The sequence below is a fragment of the Quercus suber genome, unplaced genomic scaffold (genome assembly GCF_002906115.3).
Source record: "Quercus suber isolate HL8 unplaced genomic scaffold, Cork oak 2.0 scaffold_1391, whole genome shotgun sequence".
Taxonomy (NCBI): Eukaryota; Viridiplantae; Streptophyta; class Magnoliopsida; order Fagales; family Fagaceae; genus Quercus; species Quercus suber.
Window position 1 is genome coordinate 42 of NW_027070770.1, and position 14,962 is coordinate 15,003.

Consider the following 14,962-nt stretch of genomic DNA (forward strand, 5'->3'; position numbering starts at 1 on the left):
CCTTGATGGCAATGCGTAAATGACCTATTTGGTTCATTTGATTTGTGCCTAGAGCTTTTATTCTCTTTTTAATGCATATATTGCTTTCATTTTACATTCTTATTGGAAAAAGGACATGAAGTATTATTATGAGTGCATTTAAACCATGTCCTTATGCATGCAGTAGTACAAATTTTTACTGAAAATAAAAAGGCTCAACATTTTTCCTTTATGAATTCATTTGGGCACAGTGCAAAGTGAATTCATGATCTATTAATAGTTATGGAAAGGCCTAATACTCTAAATTTGATGACAGGCCTTGGAGGTGGTTGGTGTAGATCAGCAGACACAAATGGTGGCAGAGCTTGATGGTTCAATCATGAAATGTGTTCGTGATCAAAATGGTAATCATGTTATTCAAAAGTGCATAGAGTGCGTCCCTCAAGATCGAATTCAGTTTATCATCTCAGCCTTCTATGGGCAAGTTGTGGCACTTTCCACCCACCCTTATGGTTGCCGCGTTATTCAGGTTCAAAGCTTCATACAAAATTAGATTTTTATTTTTATTATTTATGAGGCAATTTAAGTTTATTTCTTTGACAGTGATGTATGGCATGTGTTGATTTATTTCATTTGATGCTGACAGAGGGTCTTGGAGCATTGCAATGATCCTAACACTCAACAGATTATCATGGATGAAATCATGCAATCTGTATGTATTCTGGCACAAGATCAATATGGGAACTATGTTATTCAGGTATTCAGTTTTCCATTTAAACCTGGTTCCATCATATTTGTGTGATTCAAATGAGGTCCTAGTTATATATTGAGGAAAAAGCTGATAGGTTTTTCCATTTTTGGTCATTACTATTGACTTATTTTTTTCCTTGGATCAGAGGTATATTGTTTATGGGTTTGAACTATTATGTTCCAATAATTTCTGATGTTTTTAACTTGACCTTGAAAATGGAAAATGCACCACAAGCAGGTAGTGTGAGATTGTAAGAAAAAGAAATGTCGTCCCTATTGCCAAAAATGTTATCTAGATGAAGTTGACAAGTGTTAGGTACTTAGGTCATGTTGTTTTCCAATTTTGCCATTCAATTTACTCTTGGTTTTGTGTAAGCTTATTCAACATGTCCTCACACTTGCCAGTTTCAAGGAGTACTTTGTTCACTATCTTCAATGAGTATTTTGCTTCTAGCCAATGAACTCTGGCTCAAATGATGGTTCCTCCCACAAAAATAGGTGGAAGGTGAAATTGTGCATTCAAGACCCACTGGATTTTCCCTGTAAAATAAATTAAAAAAGGACACACTAGATATGTGTAACTTACCAATGATAATAATCTTTCATTGAAATTATAAGTTTATTTATTATTGATCAATTGAACTTCAAGCACCCCAAAAAAGACCCATTGAATTACTACCATAGATGTTTTTATGTGCTGACAATTATTTGGGGCTACATCTTGTTTGTGGATTATTTTGAACCGTTTATACTACACTGGCTTCTGGAGTTTTGAACTAACTTTATCTTCTTGGAAGATTTAATGGTTAACTTTCATTAACACCTTTATTTATTTATTTTGTAATATTTGCTTGCTGACCAGTTTTGTGCCCATTCAAGTGTTGTGGTTTGTTTAATCATTACCACTTTACTACAATATTGCATCCATTAGTCATGTGCCCCTGATATTTATACTTTTTTTTTTTTTATAGCACGTCCTTGAACATGGTAAACCACATGAACGGTCTGCTATTATTAGCAAGCTTGCAGGACAGATTGTAAAGATGAGTCAGCAGAAGTTTGCTTCTAATGTGGTGGAGAAGTGCTTGACTTTTGGTGGTCCTGATGAGCGTCAACTTTTGGTGAATGAGATGCTTGGTTCCACTGATGAAAATGAACCCTTGCAGGTCTGTGTCCCTCTTCCTATTTGCTTATACATGCTGCTGTATTATTAAATAAAAAAGGGTTCAACATGTCCATATATATATGTATAGGTTAGATATGATAGAATTTCAACATATGGCGTATGCTCTATGATAATTGCTCGTTATCATCAAACCAAGACTCCAAGTGGTTTTTGTAGACAATGTTTGAATGCTAGATCTCTTGTTTAACAATAAGAGACTTTACCAATTGGGTTAACTGAAACCCACAACATACCCATATATAATATGCATGGAACAGGATAAACAAGTAAACTACAAAGTTGAACCAGAGCATATTAAACAACTAAGTACTTTGAAAAAGCCCAAAATTATGCTTAAGCATGAATAGTTGCACTGTTTACTATTTCCGTAGTTGTATGAAGTGCATTTTCTTTTTATCTTCATTTGGCTCTCTTTACTTTCTATGTTTGTAGTCCCTATTCATTCTAGCTAAAAGAGAGTAAATTGCATTTGACACCTGTTTGTTTCATGGTGAATAATTGTCTAATATAAAGTTTCCATTACTATATTCTTTTTTTATGCCTACTGATGAGTACTTGTTGCATGACCATTATAAAATGCAAAATTTTAGATCATGATGAAGGACCCATTTGGAAACTATGTTGTACAGAAGGTGCTTGAGACTTGTGATGACCAGAGTCTTGAGTTGATTCTTTCACGCATCAAGGTTCACTTGAATGCCTTGAAGAGGTATACCTATGGTAAACATATAGTTTCTCGTGTTGAGAAGCTCATCACAACTGGAGGTGAGGAATTGTAACAGTTTTCTACAGAGATTTTAGATTTCCTTTGTAAGCTAGCTTTATTAAGCATCATGACTAATCATAAATTTTAATCCCCTCATTTGCAGAAAGGCGAATAGGGTTGTCAACCTCTTTCTCTTCCTCGTCCTCATCCTGAGGCCATCCTGAGGAATCACAACTCCAGACAAGGCATTTTTCCTCTGCCACCACCAAAGACACTTTGTACAGCTAACATGGATGGTGATTTTATCAAGCTATCATCTGGAGCCTTTATTTTCTACTGAGACTATAGCAGTTGTAAATAAACACGAAATAGCAGGCCCACTGGAATAAGAAAATTTTTCTACGCCATTGACTGCAAGCTCCAAAGTGGTCATTCTAGGAAGTCAAGATACAGGAGACGGCATGTTATAATTGTCTAGTCATTTTGGGATTACATGCACAAAGAAAGGTTCATAGTTTGTAAAGAAAAATTAATTGTAAATGATAAAGCGCAATGTTAAAGAGGGAGAGTACTGGAGTCCATATTAGGTTGAGTGTTTGACACTGGGAACTTGCACATATATATGTATATATACTGACTGCTATTTTCTTGAGGTATATATTTTTGCTTTCCTCGGCCTGTAACGCTTCTAGTGGTCAGAATTGAATAAAATCGTTGAACTTGTGTTGGTGTTGATATTTTCTTGTATTCTTATATGAAACAATTGTTAATAAGCTTTTAGAACTTTTGGAACCCATAAAATCCTTGCCTTCATCAGTTATAAATTCCCAAGTGAAGATGTGCCAATACGAATTATCTCAGCCTTCATTTCAAAAAAACTGATCCAGTTTATATATTTTTCAAATATAACATCTAGAGTCTTCATGACAAGGTTTTCTTTCTTCAGCTCTTGCACTAGTACCTGTACAGCCTTCTTGATGGCAGAATGCGATAACAGACAGACTGAACTTGGATAACTTATCAAGGAATAGTAAGATAATTAGCAGCTCAATGCTTAAAATTATCACTCAATACAGGAACCATATCATACACTGACCTTATTGACAAGCCTCAGTCCTCTATGTCCATAACCAGATCCATCCTGCACTATAGAATTTTTCAACAGAGAATTTTATATAAATGAACTCAGCTTAACTCAACGAAATGTTGAGGTCAGCTGTATAAACCCATTTTAGAAATTTAATTTACAATCTTCGTATCAGGATGACCACGACAGTTTATACACAGATGGGCAAGGTGCAAATAAACGGATTGTATAACAGAGCAAAATAACACACCAACAAGAGCTCAAAGCTCAACCGTGAAATACATCAAAATGCTTCCAATCAAGAAAATGGCAGAAACTGGAATTGTGTGCACAATTAGCCACAGGCATCAAGAATGCATATCCCTTGAATTTGTTAAAGTAATTTATACAAGTTAATCTAAATCTATCATAATTCATTCATTTAGTGGTGCATTCTTCCTGAAAGCTAACTGTAGTATGTAGTAGACCCTGACTTGGAAGTATCTAACAAACTAGATACAAATTCAGATAAATAGAATTATAAAATTGAATCACATGGCATTCACTCATTGACCTGTTACACGGGTGATTAGATATGTATGTCGTAAAAGATACCTTCTCCTCCTCAAATAATCACACGGGGGACACATCCAAATCTGTCATCTCTCTTCTCTCTTCATCCACAACATCTAAATCCAAATCCAAATCCAACTTTACGCTCCCATGATCAAGAAACCGATAACTCAACCTCTTATTCTTCAAAATCACACCCGACTGCTTCATCAAATTAATGTACTTATTCCTCACTCGCAATAATGGATGTCTCTCAATAGCCAATTTGTCATTGTAAGCCTCCTTTAGAATTGCAGTACAAGTCTTATTCCTCAAAGACAAGTAAAACATATGGGGATGCCTCTCAAATGCCTTATGGACCTTCTGTGGCAACCCAAATATTTCTTAAGACATAGAAGCTTCTTCCTCTCTGCTGAATGCTCAACAAAGAGACTAAGCAACTCATGAAGAAAACCCACAACACGCTTCTCTGCTATATCACTACCTGGATCCAAATGCAAAAAATCTCATAGGGTGACACATATGGAAGCTTCTGAAACTCCTTTAACCAATCGTCAATCTTCCTCCTCAACCTTGCATCCTTACGAGGGAAAAATGGAAACTCAATTGCCTCCATTGGCTCCCCAAAATACACCCCTTTCTTCATAGCATTTCTCTGTATCACAGACAATAATTTTTCCTCACACTCAACAGCCAAACCTTCAACCCATCTTCCATCTCCACAAACTTAAAAGACCCATCAAGATTCACTTCCAAGCACTTCAAAAAATCCTCAGGCAAACCCAAATACCACTGCATTCCCTGAATAATCTTTAAAGGCAAAACCTTTCCTTTACTCATCAATATAAACCTCTTCAACCTATCCTTCAAATCCGCCTTACAATTCTCAAACACCCTTTTCTCCTCTGTATCAATCTCAACAGCTTCTGGGGTCAGTCTAAACCAAGGCAAGTTATATTGGGGACCTGTAAACTCTTCAAAGATTGCTGGGTATTGCCTCAAGAACCTAGCAACTTTCATGGGCACATCAAACTCTAGACCCCTTTTGGAGACTTGAGAGATTGGGATACAGCCATTGGGGTCTTGGGCTATGCAGTTTTTCAAGGAAATGATGGGTTTGAGTTGGATGGACTTGTGGATGTGGTCAATTGAATCATAGTATGGGTCTTTTTTCCACTTCATGTAAACATCTACATAGTGGGATTTTGGGTGTGTGAATAAGGAGGGTTTTGGGGTGGTATAGGTAGGAAAAGATAGGTTTTTGAGAGTGGGAGAGTAGTTTTTTGAGGGTTTTGGAGATGGGGTTGGTGAGAAACATAGAAAGGGATTGAAATGGATGGCGCAGATGAAGAGGCAAGAGGGGTCGGGTGGCAGTGAAGGGTGGCGAGAGGAGTTGGAGCTTGGGGCTCGTTTGTTGACTGTCGAGAAGAAGAAGAAAAAGAGAGAAAATATAGACAGATAGAAAGTGGAGTCCACTAGTTCACAATTCAGATCCTCGTGTTTGGAATCAGAGCTGTACGTGTCGAGAACAAGATCATAGAATAGAAGCGTGTTACGCTAGATTTTGTTTTTGTTTTTTTTTTGTTTTTTTTTTTAAACGGCTAGGGTTATACTTATACCTCGATACAGTTTAATTAAGGTGAAGAAGACAATCTTAGACAGGTCTTCTTTTTTTATTTTTATTTTTTGAAAAAGTATTACTTCACATTAAATAAAACAATCTCTCAAAAAAAAAATTTAAATAAAACAATACATTGTGTCTTTAAAAAAAAAAAAAAAAAAACCCAAATGCATGGTTTTTATTTATTTATTTAATAGAAACGACAAATCACAAAAAAAAAAAACAAAAAACAAAAAAAAAAAAAAAAACAAAAAACTAGAGCTATCTCGGCGTTTTTAAACCCGCGGGTATAGCCCCAAAATCTAAACTGAAAATAATGATATTCAGCAAAAATCTAAAATCTAAATTGAAAATAATGGTTAATGTGTGACCACTTGAGAAATTATGTAATTAGTATTGTTGCACAATTCACCACTTTGGGACATTGTTTAAGTGGGTTTCTTTCAACCACTCACAAGTATGCTTCAACTGTTCAACATTCATTTTCAAATCGTTAGGCCTCATCTTCTTCATGCATTCATAGGTCATCCTAATTAATCTGGATCAGCCGTGATCTACAAAGCCAATGACATAATATATGTATAAAGACTGACCACTTAACAAAACTATACAAATATAGTAAAAATAAACAGAAGCCCATTAAAATCTCTTGTTCTTTAGATTTTAGACACAAAACACACATACAAAAAAGAGAGTCTATGGACATAAAATTTGCCACACACACTACCACAACTCATGTATGTTTTAATTGATGATTAGATTATTTATCACTAAATACCAACGGTAATCCCATATGTAAGTGATGTAATCTAATTACAAGTTGGCACATGTGCAAGTTGTGGTAAAGTGTGTGGTAAACTATGTGTACCTAGAATAGTTGCACAAACCATCCTAGTTGTGTCATTCACTCATTCTAGTGTTTTTCTTCTTTCTTGCTTCAAGTGTTTCAATAAAAAAAAAAATAAAAAGGTATTTTTCAAATTAGTGACCCAAAATAAAAAGGATCAAATGGTTAGTGATTCCAAAAATGTATGGTCCAATAAGGTATTTTCAAATTAACTGTAAATTAAAAAAAGATAAAAAGACCAAATTAGCTTTTACTAACATGCATAGATCAAATTGATAGTGAGCCAAATATAGGAACCAAAATGGTTTTATTTATTTATTTATTTAAAAAGGCGCATCCTGTCAGGTACCATGGGCAAGAGACAAAAAAACCTCCGATATGAGTTTGAAATTAGTAAGGATGGAGTATAAAACCCATGTTTCATATCATCCAATAAAAAATTGCTACATCAGCATTTTACTTAAAATTAAATGCATCTTACTACACCTAATAACATCTCAGTAAACTCCAAATTTGGTTGGATTTATATATGGGTATTAGAATTGATTTTTTTTTTTTTTAAGAGGGTTATTAGAATTGATTGTGTGTAGTTGTGCTTATTCTTAAATATGTGAAAGATGATGTGGCATGTTTTGATTGGAGGCGTAAACCATTGGTTTTACACTATATCCTTATATAATTTAATCTTTTAAAAAAAGTGTATTGGTAGTGCTATGAAGTCCTTAAAAAGGGACAAAAATGTAACCAAGAAAAATATGCAACCATATTTGCCCATACTCTTTTTTGGGCATCCCGTGGCCAGCAATTTGTTTTTAGGTGGAGTCCGAGAGAATCAAACAAAGCAACCCATGTACTAGCTTCTTGGTGCCTTAGGAAAAATTTGTCTAGTTGTTTTGTTCAGGGTTATGCTCCTAGCCCTTTTATGGATGTAATTAATTCAGAGCAACTCCATGTTGTATTTGCTACTTAGACCCTATTTCTCTGTGTTTGTCAATAAAATTTTGTGTTCATAAAGAAAAAGACAAAAAAGAACACCACCCAAAAGATCAACCTATTTACTTTTTGGGGACATTAATGTAAGTTTTTCATGTGCTGAACAAAACAAAATGCTCGACAAGGATACTATAAAGTGGCCGATTCCCTCTATTATGTATAGTAATAATAACAACGAGAATAAAGGGCAAAACTTAGATATAATACCTTAATTATTTAGGTTCCCCTTTTATATTTTAGACACTTGTCTAATTAGTTAAATCAGCAAACAGATGTTATAAGACCCATCTCCTTTGGGGATTGTTTCCATTTAACATGATTTTAGCAACTATTTCGTTGGTTGTCATGTTTTTGAAACATTTTAGGAAACTAGCATTTAAGCCTTTGAGACTTGAGTTCAGTGAAGAAACTCGAGTCTTAGAAGAAGAAGAAGAAGAATCTAGCACAACCTAGCATGATCTGAAGAAAAAGAACCTAGCACGATCTAAAGAAGAAGAAGAAGACCCATAACCCCAGCACTCACAAACCCATAACAAACAACAAGTACTCGAGTATCAGAGGCTCAAGTTCCACGTGGATTTTTTTTTTTTTTGTTCCACATCAGATTGCCACCACTTGGAACTTGATGCTTTGAGACTCAAGTTTCTTTTCTAAACTCGAGTTTTAGAGTCTCGAGATGCCAGTTTACAAAATAGTTTTGCAAACTTGACAACTAACTAAATAATTTTGAAAATTATGTTAAATGCCAAAAAAATTCCATCTCCTTTTGTTATCTTCTCCTTCTTTTTCTTCCTTGGCCCACAAGAAAGCAGATAGATTCTTCAAGTTACAAATCTAAGAAAGCTTCTTCAATTTAGACCTATTCGACACTAAATCTGAGAAGGCTTCAGTATAATAATTCTTTGGTTTTTTTTTTGTCCTCTTTTTCTTCGAAATCCTCTCATCTTTTTATGGCTTACCTGAAATCCACACTTTTCCTCTCTACAGATTTCTCTCTCTAAAATTTGTCCTTGTAGTTGTTTCTTTCTTCTTCTTTTTTTCTCCAAGAGAAATCATACATGCATTGGTGATTCTGAGTACAAGTTTGGCTCCTCACTCCTCAAATCTTAGCAGCACAAGAAGCTTTGGTGGAGGCTTTTCTAAAGGCTAAGGAGTTTGGCTTTGGCAGTATCATTGCTCTTACTAATTATGATAATTTGACAAAGGTCTGTAATGGTGACAAAAAACCACAATGGCTGGAAAGGTTGCTGTTGACAGATCTACAATGCCTCGGAAGTCAGGGCCTGAACTTGACTACCATATCTGTACCCAATTTTGTTTTACACCCTACTTTTGTATTAGCTGTACAAACAACCAAAACTCCTATTCATCACAACTGTGGTCACCCATAACTTTGTAATGCTTGCCTTTTTGTATGCTTATAGCATTAGTATCAAAAAAGAAAAAGAAAAAGAAGAAGAGTACATCATTATAACTGTTTGGTAGCTGGATATCTGAAACACAAGCAAGCATTTACAAGAATTACTAACAAAACAATCCAAGAATTTAAAAAAAAAAAAAAAAAAAAAGTTAAACCACCATAGACATTTGCATAGTAGAATGTAATCTTTGTCTGCAATATACATTTTCAAACTAAAATTTGTAGGAATCTAAACTAGCTTGAACTCAATATACATGAATTTGAGTCTTTAAAAAAATGTAAACTCCTCTTAAATCCGTGTCTGCCATGCTGTATACCATTTCAAATAGCTCTACCACAAGATTAGTATGTATCTATGAGAGCTAAAACTCAACATATATTTCGTTCCAATCTGCAATATACATTTTCAAACTAAAATTTGTAGGAATCTAAACTAGCTTGAACTTAATATACATGAATTTGAATATTTAAAAAAGGGAAACTCCCCTTAAGTCCGTTTCTGCCATGCTGTACACCATTTCAAATAGCTCCACCACAAAATTATTTCGTATCTCTGAGAGCTGAAACTCAACATACATTTCATTCCAATCTGAAGCATAACAACATCTTCTTTTCTTTAGTGGATCGTAGTAATACTTCTTGAAATGCAAAAGGAAGTTTCTAAAGAACCTGAGATGCTCCTTTGCTGCTTTTCTAAATTTTGGATGGACGTAATAATTTTCCTCATCATCTGCGTGAAGAAAGTTACGAAGGGGACCATCAGAAGGAAGAAGTTCTCTCCAATCCCCCAAACTTCCATTCATCTCCATGAGTTTCAAGCTAATGTAGTAACCAACATAATCATTCTCCAAAAGCCTATGAAGCCGGAAAATAAATTCTACCCTTTTCTAGTAATGCCACAAATAAGGATGTTTGATAATATGAACCAATCAAAAATACTCTCATCACAATTTCCAATTAGAGCATGCAAACACTTGAGATCGTGTGCATAACGTTGTTGAGGCACACCAGCTAAAATTTTGTCAAAAATGATTCTCAGTATATCTTTAATGTCCCCTTTCTCTATTTTAGTGGAAATATCACCATCCACTATCTTATGAACCAGCATTACATTGAAATTTCCTTCAAGATCCTTATGTAATAAGTAATTTTCTTCAAACTTAAGTGAACCGTGAATCCTCCTCCTATAAGCATGGAACTCAGAAACAGACATAATAACTGCTTTGATTAGTTACATGCACTGTGATGGGGACGATTTGCACCCCAGGCTTTATATGTTTTCGAATAGTTGTCTGTGTTCTCCTCCAACTAGTTCTTTAACGTTAACTCATAGCTAGGACGTGAAAAGGATTTGTATGCAGCATACGAATTTGAATCAATCCTTTTCCTTTTCCTTATTCGATCCATATCTGTTGAACTAGACATCATTAAACATTAAATAAACTAGTTGAGTTTCCGCACAATGTGCAGTGCAATTTATTATTAGTTTTCTCCTATATTTCGATAAGTTTTGCCAAAAATCTTATAACTCAACTAATTGACACCTCAATTTCCAATAGAAATATTTAGGATTCAGATCCCTACCCCCAACTATCGATGTATAAAAAAGATATTTCAATAAATTTCATTGTAAAAACTGTAATCTTTAGTTATTTTTATATATAAACAAAATAGAAATACACTAAGAGTAGTATAGTGATTTGATCACTCTATATATATATGTGTTTATAAATTGCAAATTGCATGATATAGTAGCTAATATAGATAGGCGTGTTTCATGCCTACAAAAAAAGGCATATATCTTCCATTTAAAAAAAAAAAAAAATTCTTGATAATGTGTTACTAATTTTTTTTCCCTTTTTGTTGGATGTTGATGGTCATTTTGGAAGTCAAATGAGAAAGGAGCCCAACAACACAGGCAGAAAAGGAGTTGGTAAAGAGATAGAAAAAACCATTAAGCCCAAGCGGCATGAATAATGGGTCACAAGTCCATAAAATAAACAAATGGGTCTTAAGGAAGCAAACAGGCTCAAAGGAGTTCGGAAAGAGAGAAATAGCAAACTCATGGGCAGTATATGATGTAGAAAAGTGAAAATGGGCCACGGCGGGCCTAGAGTAATGCAAGCAAAGAAAGTAAGGGATTGATGGCAAGCCCATGAACCCCAAGGATGAGGACAAGATAATTGGGTCGGGGAAGCCCAATGAAGTTAATAAAAACCCATGAGAACACAGAATTAGGAAAATGGCCAAGTAAGCTCAAGAAAAGCGAATGGGCCAAGGATGCCCAAGAGAAAACAAATGAGACATAGCAGCCCACAAGTAATGTGATGAAAAACCAATGGCCATACTGAATCACTGGGGAAAGAATAAACGGCAGGCCCAAAGAGGTCTAGCAAGATTGGATCAAATAAATGTTATAGTAAGAATGACAGAGTGACATGGCAGAAAATGATCGCAGTCAAAAGGGCGAATTGAAAGAAGGCAAAGCCCAATATCAAACAAAGCCCAGCACCTAAGAGGAGTGGGAAATCATAAAGCAACCCACATAAAAGGTCAAGGAAGGATGGCAGATTGTGTAGGCAAGCCTCCAGATCGCAGAGAACGCATAAGCAGCAAGCAGATTTTGGACATACATGAAAGGGAGGCATGCACAAGGCCCGAACACTACCAGCCTGTACCCAGCCAATATGTAACATTATGGGGTCGTGGGTCAGAGGTAAGAAGGCATGGTTTAGCGATGGGGAGAGGGGAAAACCTATTCTGCGGTTCCTGTTCAATCTCTTTTGGGGGATACATCTTGCTGGGATGACATATCACACAAAAGAAGTAAGGTTGAGTTGGAACCACTAGATGCATTCCATGAGAGATAGAGAGAGAGAGAGAGAGAGAGAGAACACCCACACCGTGGCAAGAAACGGTGCCATGGCAGACTAATAAATAAAATAGTTTTCCTTTGTCTAGAAATGGGGAGTGGCACACAAATGGTCCAGTGGTGGTCGGTAAGTACACCCAAACCAGACAAAGGTGGTTGAGGGTTAAAATAGTAAAATCTGGTCACGGCAGGCACCTATAAGGAAAACTAGGAAATAGAAAACAAGTGTGGAAAAAAGAAAGATAAGAGGAAAATTAAATAAAAAAGGAAAAACAGAGAGAGTTAGATCGGCATGCATGCACCAATAGGTTGATTCTGTCTCTCCCTCTCAAAGTCCTGCTCTCTGCCAAAAGCAAAAGGGTTCCTTTGGGATCAACCATTCAGGTTCGTTTCTCTCAAAGTGATTAATTTCCACAGCTTCCCTGGGAGATTATTCACTTTGAGAAGGGACATTCTTCCCTCTCTGGCTTTGGTCCTGCGGATCAGATTTGATCTGATTTTTTTCTTTCTTTTGATTAACCCATATAATACTCATTTATTCCTCTTGCTTCCTTTATAAAATTAATTGTTGTTAACTATGATTATCTTTCTTAATTAGGGATTTTCTATTCACTTTGATTAAAAAGTCAAAGTACTCTGTTTGTTGTTTTGTTATTATCATATCTGCTTGCCACGACTCATCTAGAATAGTTTTGCTTGCCGCAAGCCTGCTCTTGGCAAACAAGGCATAGATTGCGCACTAGCCGGACCAAGTTGAGTTATAGTTGGACCGGTCTCAACTCCCTTACTCAGAACACTTAGGCCTAGTACCGCAGGAGGCAGCCCAGCCCAATCTAACAAAAAGGCCCGCTACATTGGACATGGTTTCAATTGTTGCAAAAACAACAAAATTTGTGTAAAAATGCCATATTTCAAATCAATTGTTTCTCACATTAAAAAAAAAAAAAAAAAAAACCCAATTGTTTCTCATATAGATCTTAAAATAATGATATTAAAACTTCATTGTGCTTAAAATAATTAATATAACAAAATAAACATATTTATTATATTGGTAATCTTTCTAATTACATAGAATACATACTACAATGTTAGTTTTACACAAAGGAGTTAGGAAATTTAAAGGATTAAGATTAATTTTAGTGGATTCATAAATATTTAATTTTTTATGGCTTTTGTGACAATTTTTGTCAAAACAACTAAACATGAGTAAGAATGTCATATTCTAAATTTATTATTATTATCCCAACTAAAAATTATTTTCTGTATAGAGTTTATGAAAATAATCATATAAATTCATTTAATATAAATTGTAGGGGTGTTGGGCCTGAAAATTCGTTATGTATTTAGGTTTTCGGCCTATGGCCCAAGCTAGGGGTGTGCTCGGTTTGGTGCGGGTCGGTTTTCATGAGTATGGCCAACCGAAACCAAATATTCAGTTTGTGAAATTCTCAATCGAAACCGACCGAAATGGCTAGAAACCAATCGGTTTTGGTGTATTTCGGTTTCGGTCGGTTTTCGGTTTTCCAAAGAGAGGGTTATTGAGATTTTCAAAACCCTAAGTCCCTATCTTTAGTCACATATAAAAAAACAAAGCAATAGAGCAACAGAGAGAGAGAGAGTTGTTGAATAAATCAGAATGACAGAGAAAGAAAAACTTCCAACAATATTTGTTCAACAATTTACACAGATTCCAACATAAAATTGAAAATATTTTGATTTAGCAAAAGGGTCTAGACAGAACTTTACCGTTGCTGCACCATAGCAAGAGCCTAACACCATGCTTGAGCCTTCCACCATGTCCTTGTAGTATTTTTTTCAATAAAGAACAGAGATATGTGACTCAGAGAAAAGAGAGAGGCATGGCCATGGTCCATGGGCTCAGAGGAAGAAAAAAAGAAAAAAAGAATGAGGAGGCGTTGAAGCGAGAAGGGTAGAGAGAGACACAGAAAATTGGGGAAGGGGGTGGCTGAAGAAAGGACTATGGGACTCAGAGAAAGGAAAAAAAAAAAAAAAAAAAAAAAAGAAAGAAAGAAAGAAAAGAATGAGAGGCACTGATTTAGGGAAAGGGATGGCTGAAGAAAAGAAAAGAAAAGAAAAAAAAAAAAGAATGAGGAGGCGCTGATCTGGGGAAGGGGACGGCTGAAGAAAAGAAAAGAATAGGATTATAGGAGGGTATTTATATCATGCTACTATTAGGGTTTTAAAACATTAAATAGCAAAAATGCACGCGCGAAGGCTCGAATTGAGGATCAGTTAGAGAAAACGCAGGAAGCATACCACTAAACTACTGATCATTTACTTCTTAAAGTTACATAAATATATACATATATATAAATCGGTTTAGTTCGGTCAGTTTCAGGTGAAAAAATCCAGCACCGAAACCGAACCAAATCAAAATCGAACCGAAAAATTGAATGCGGTTTGGTTAGTTTCTGCCAGTTTTTTTGGTTCATCGGTTTTTTGCACACCCCTAGCCCAAGCCGAGGACACCATCTTGTCTGGGGAAGAAGAATCTTTGTTTAAAGAAAGTGTGATGGTAAGTAGAAAGGTTATCTTCGTCCACAATAACTCAGCAGGATGAGCCGAGGACAAATACATCCACAACAAACCAAGGTTGAAGTCCGAAAAGGTTATTTGCCAACTAAAGGTAATGTTCCAAGCAGATCTGTTGGTGCAGGTTAGTATGGCAAGGACATCCGAAAGGAAAGCACTCAAGAATATCTAAGGAGAAAGCTGCTACCTCCGCATTAAATGCACTTCACCTAACTCCCTAATCGCATTAATGTGGAGGTGATACCTGAACAGTATATTTCAGCCTTACAGCTACCAAATAGAGATGAGTGAAAAGGTGCTGATGGGACAACTATCAAGACCAACCATCTGGCATGCAATTGGAAGATAGGGATGAAAAGGAAAAGGAGTATAAAAGGAGAGGGAGGTAACGCCAAA

At 35.7% G+C, this 14,962-nt stretch overlaps 2 protein-coding genes across 2 annotated transcripts; one reads left to right on the forward strand and one right to left on the reverse strand.

Moving 5' to 3' along the window:
• Positions 1 to 295: 295 nt before the first annotated feature.
• LOC111992089 (pumilio homolog 4) lies at positions 296 to 3,358 on the forward strand (the record flags this gene model as incomplete). Its single annotated transcript, XM_065769796.1, is given in 5 exon segments — positions 296 to 508; positions 626 to 736; positions 1,701 to 1,895; positions 2,506 to 2,680; positions 2,785 to 3,358. Coding segments are annotated over 5 exon segments (744 nt in total), but the record flags the coding sequence as incomplete, so codon positions are not given.
• A 672-nt stretch (positions 3,359 to 4,030) lies between these two features.
• On the reverse strand, positions 4,031 to 5,699 carry LOC111992099 (protein WHAT'S THIS FACTOR 9, mitochondrial). The gene is given in 6 exon segments (XM_024023909.2): positions 4,031 to 4,637; positions 4,640 to 4,768; positions 4,771 to 4,959; positions 4,962 to 5,468; positions 5,471 to 5,491; positions 5,494 to 5,699. Coding segments are annotated over 6 exon segments (1,248 nt in total). The 5' UTR covers positions 5,579 to 5,699; the 3' UTR covers positions 4,031 to 4,320.
• Positions 5,700 to 14,962: the final 9,263 nt, after the last annotated feature.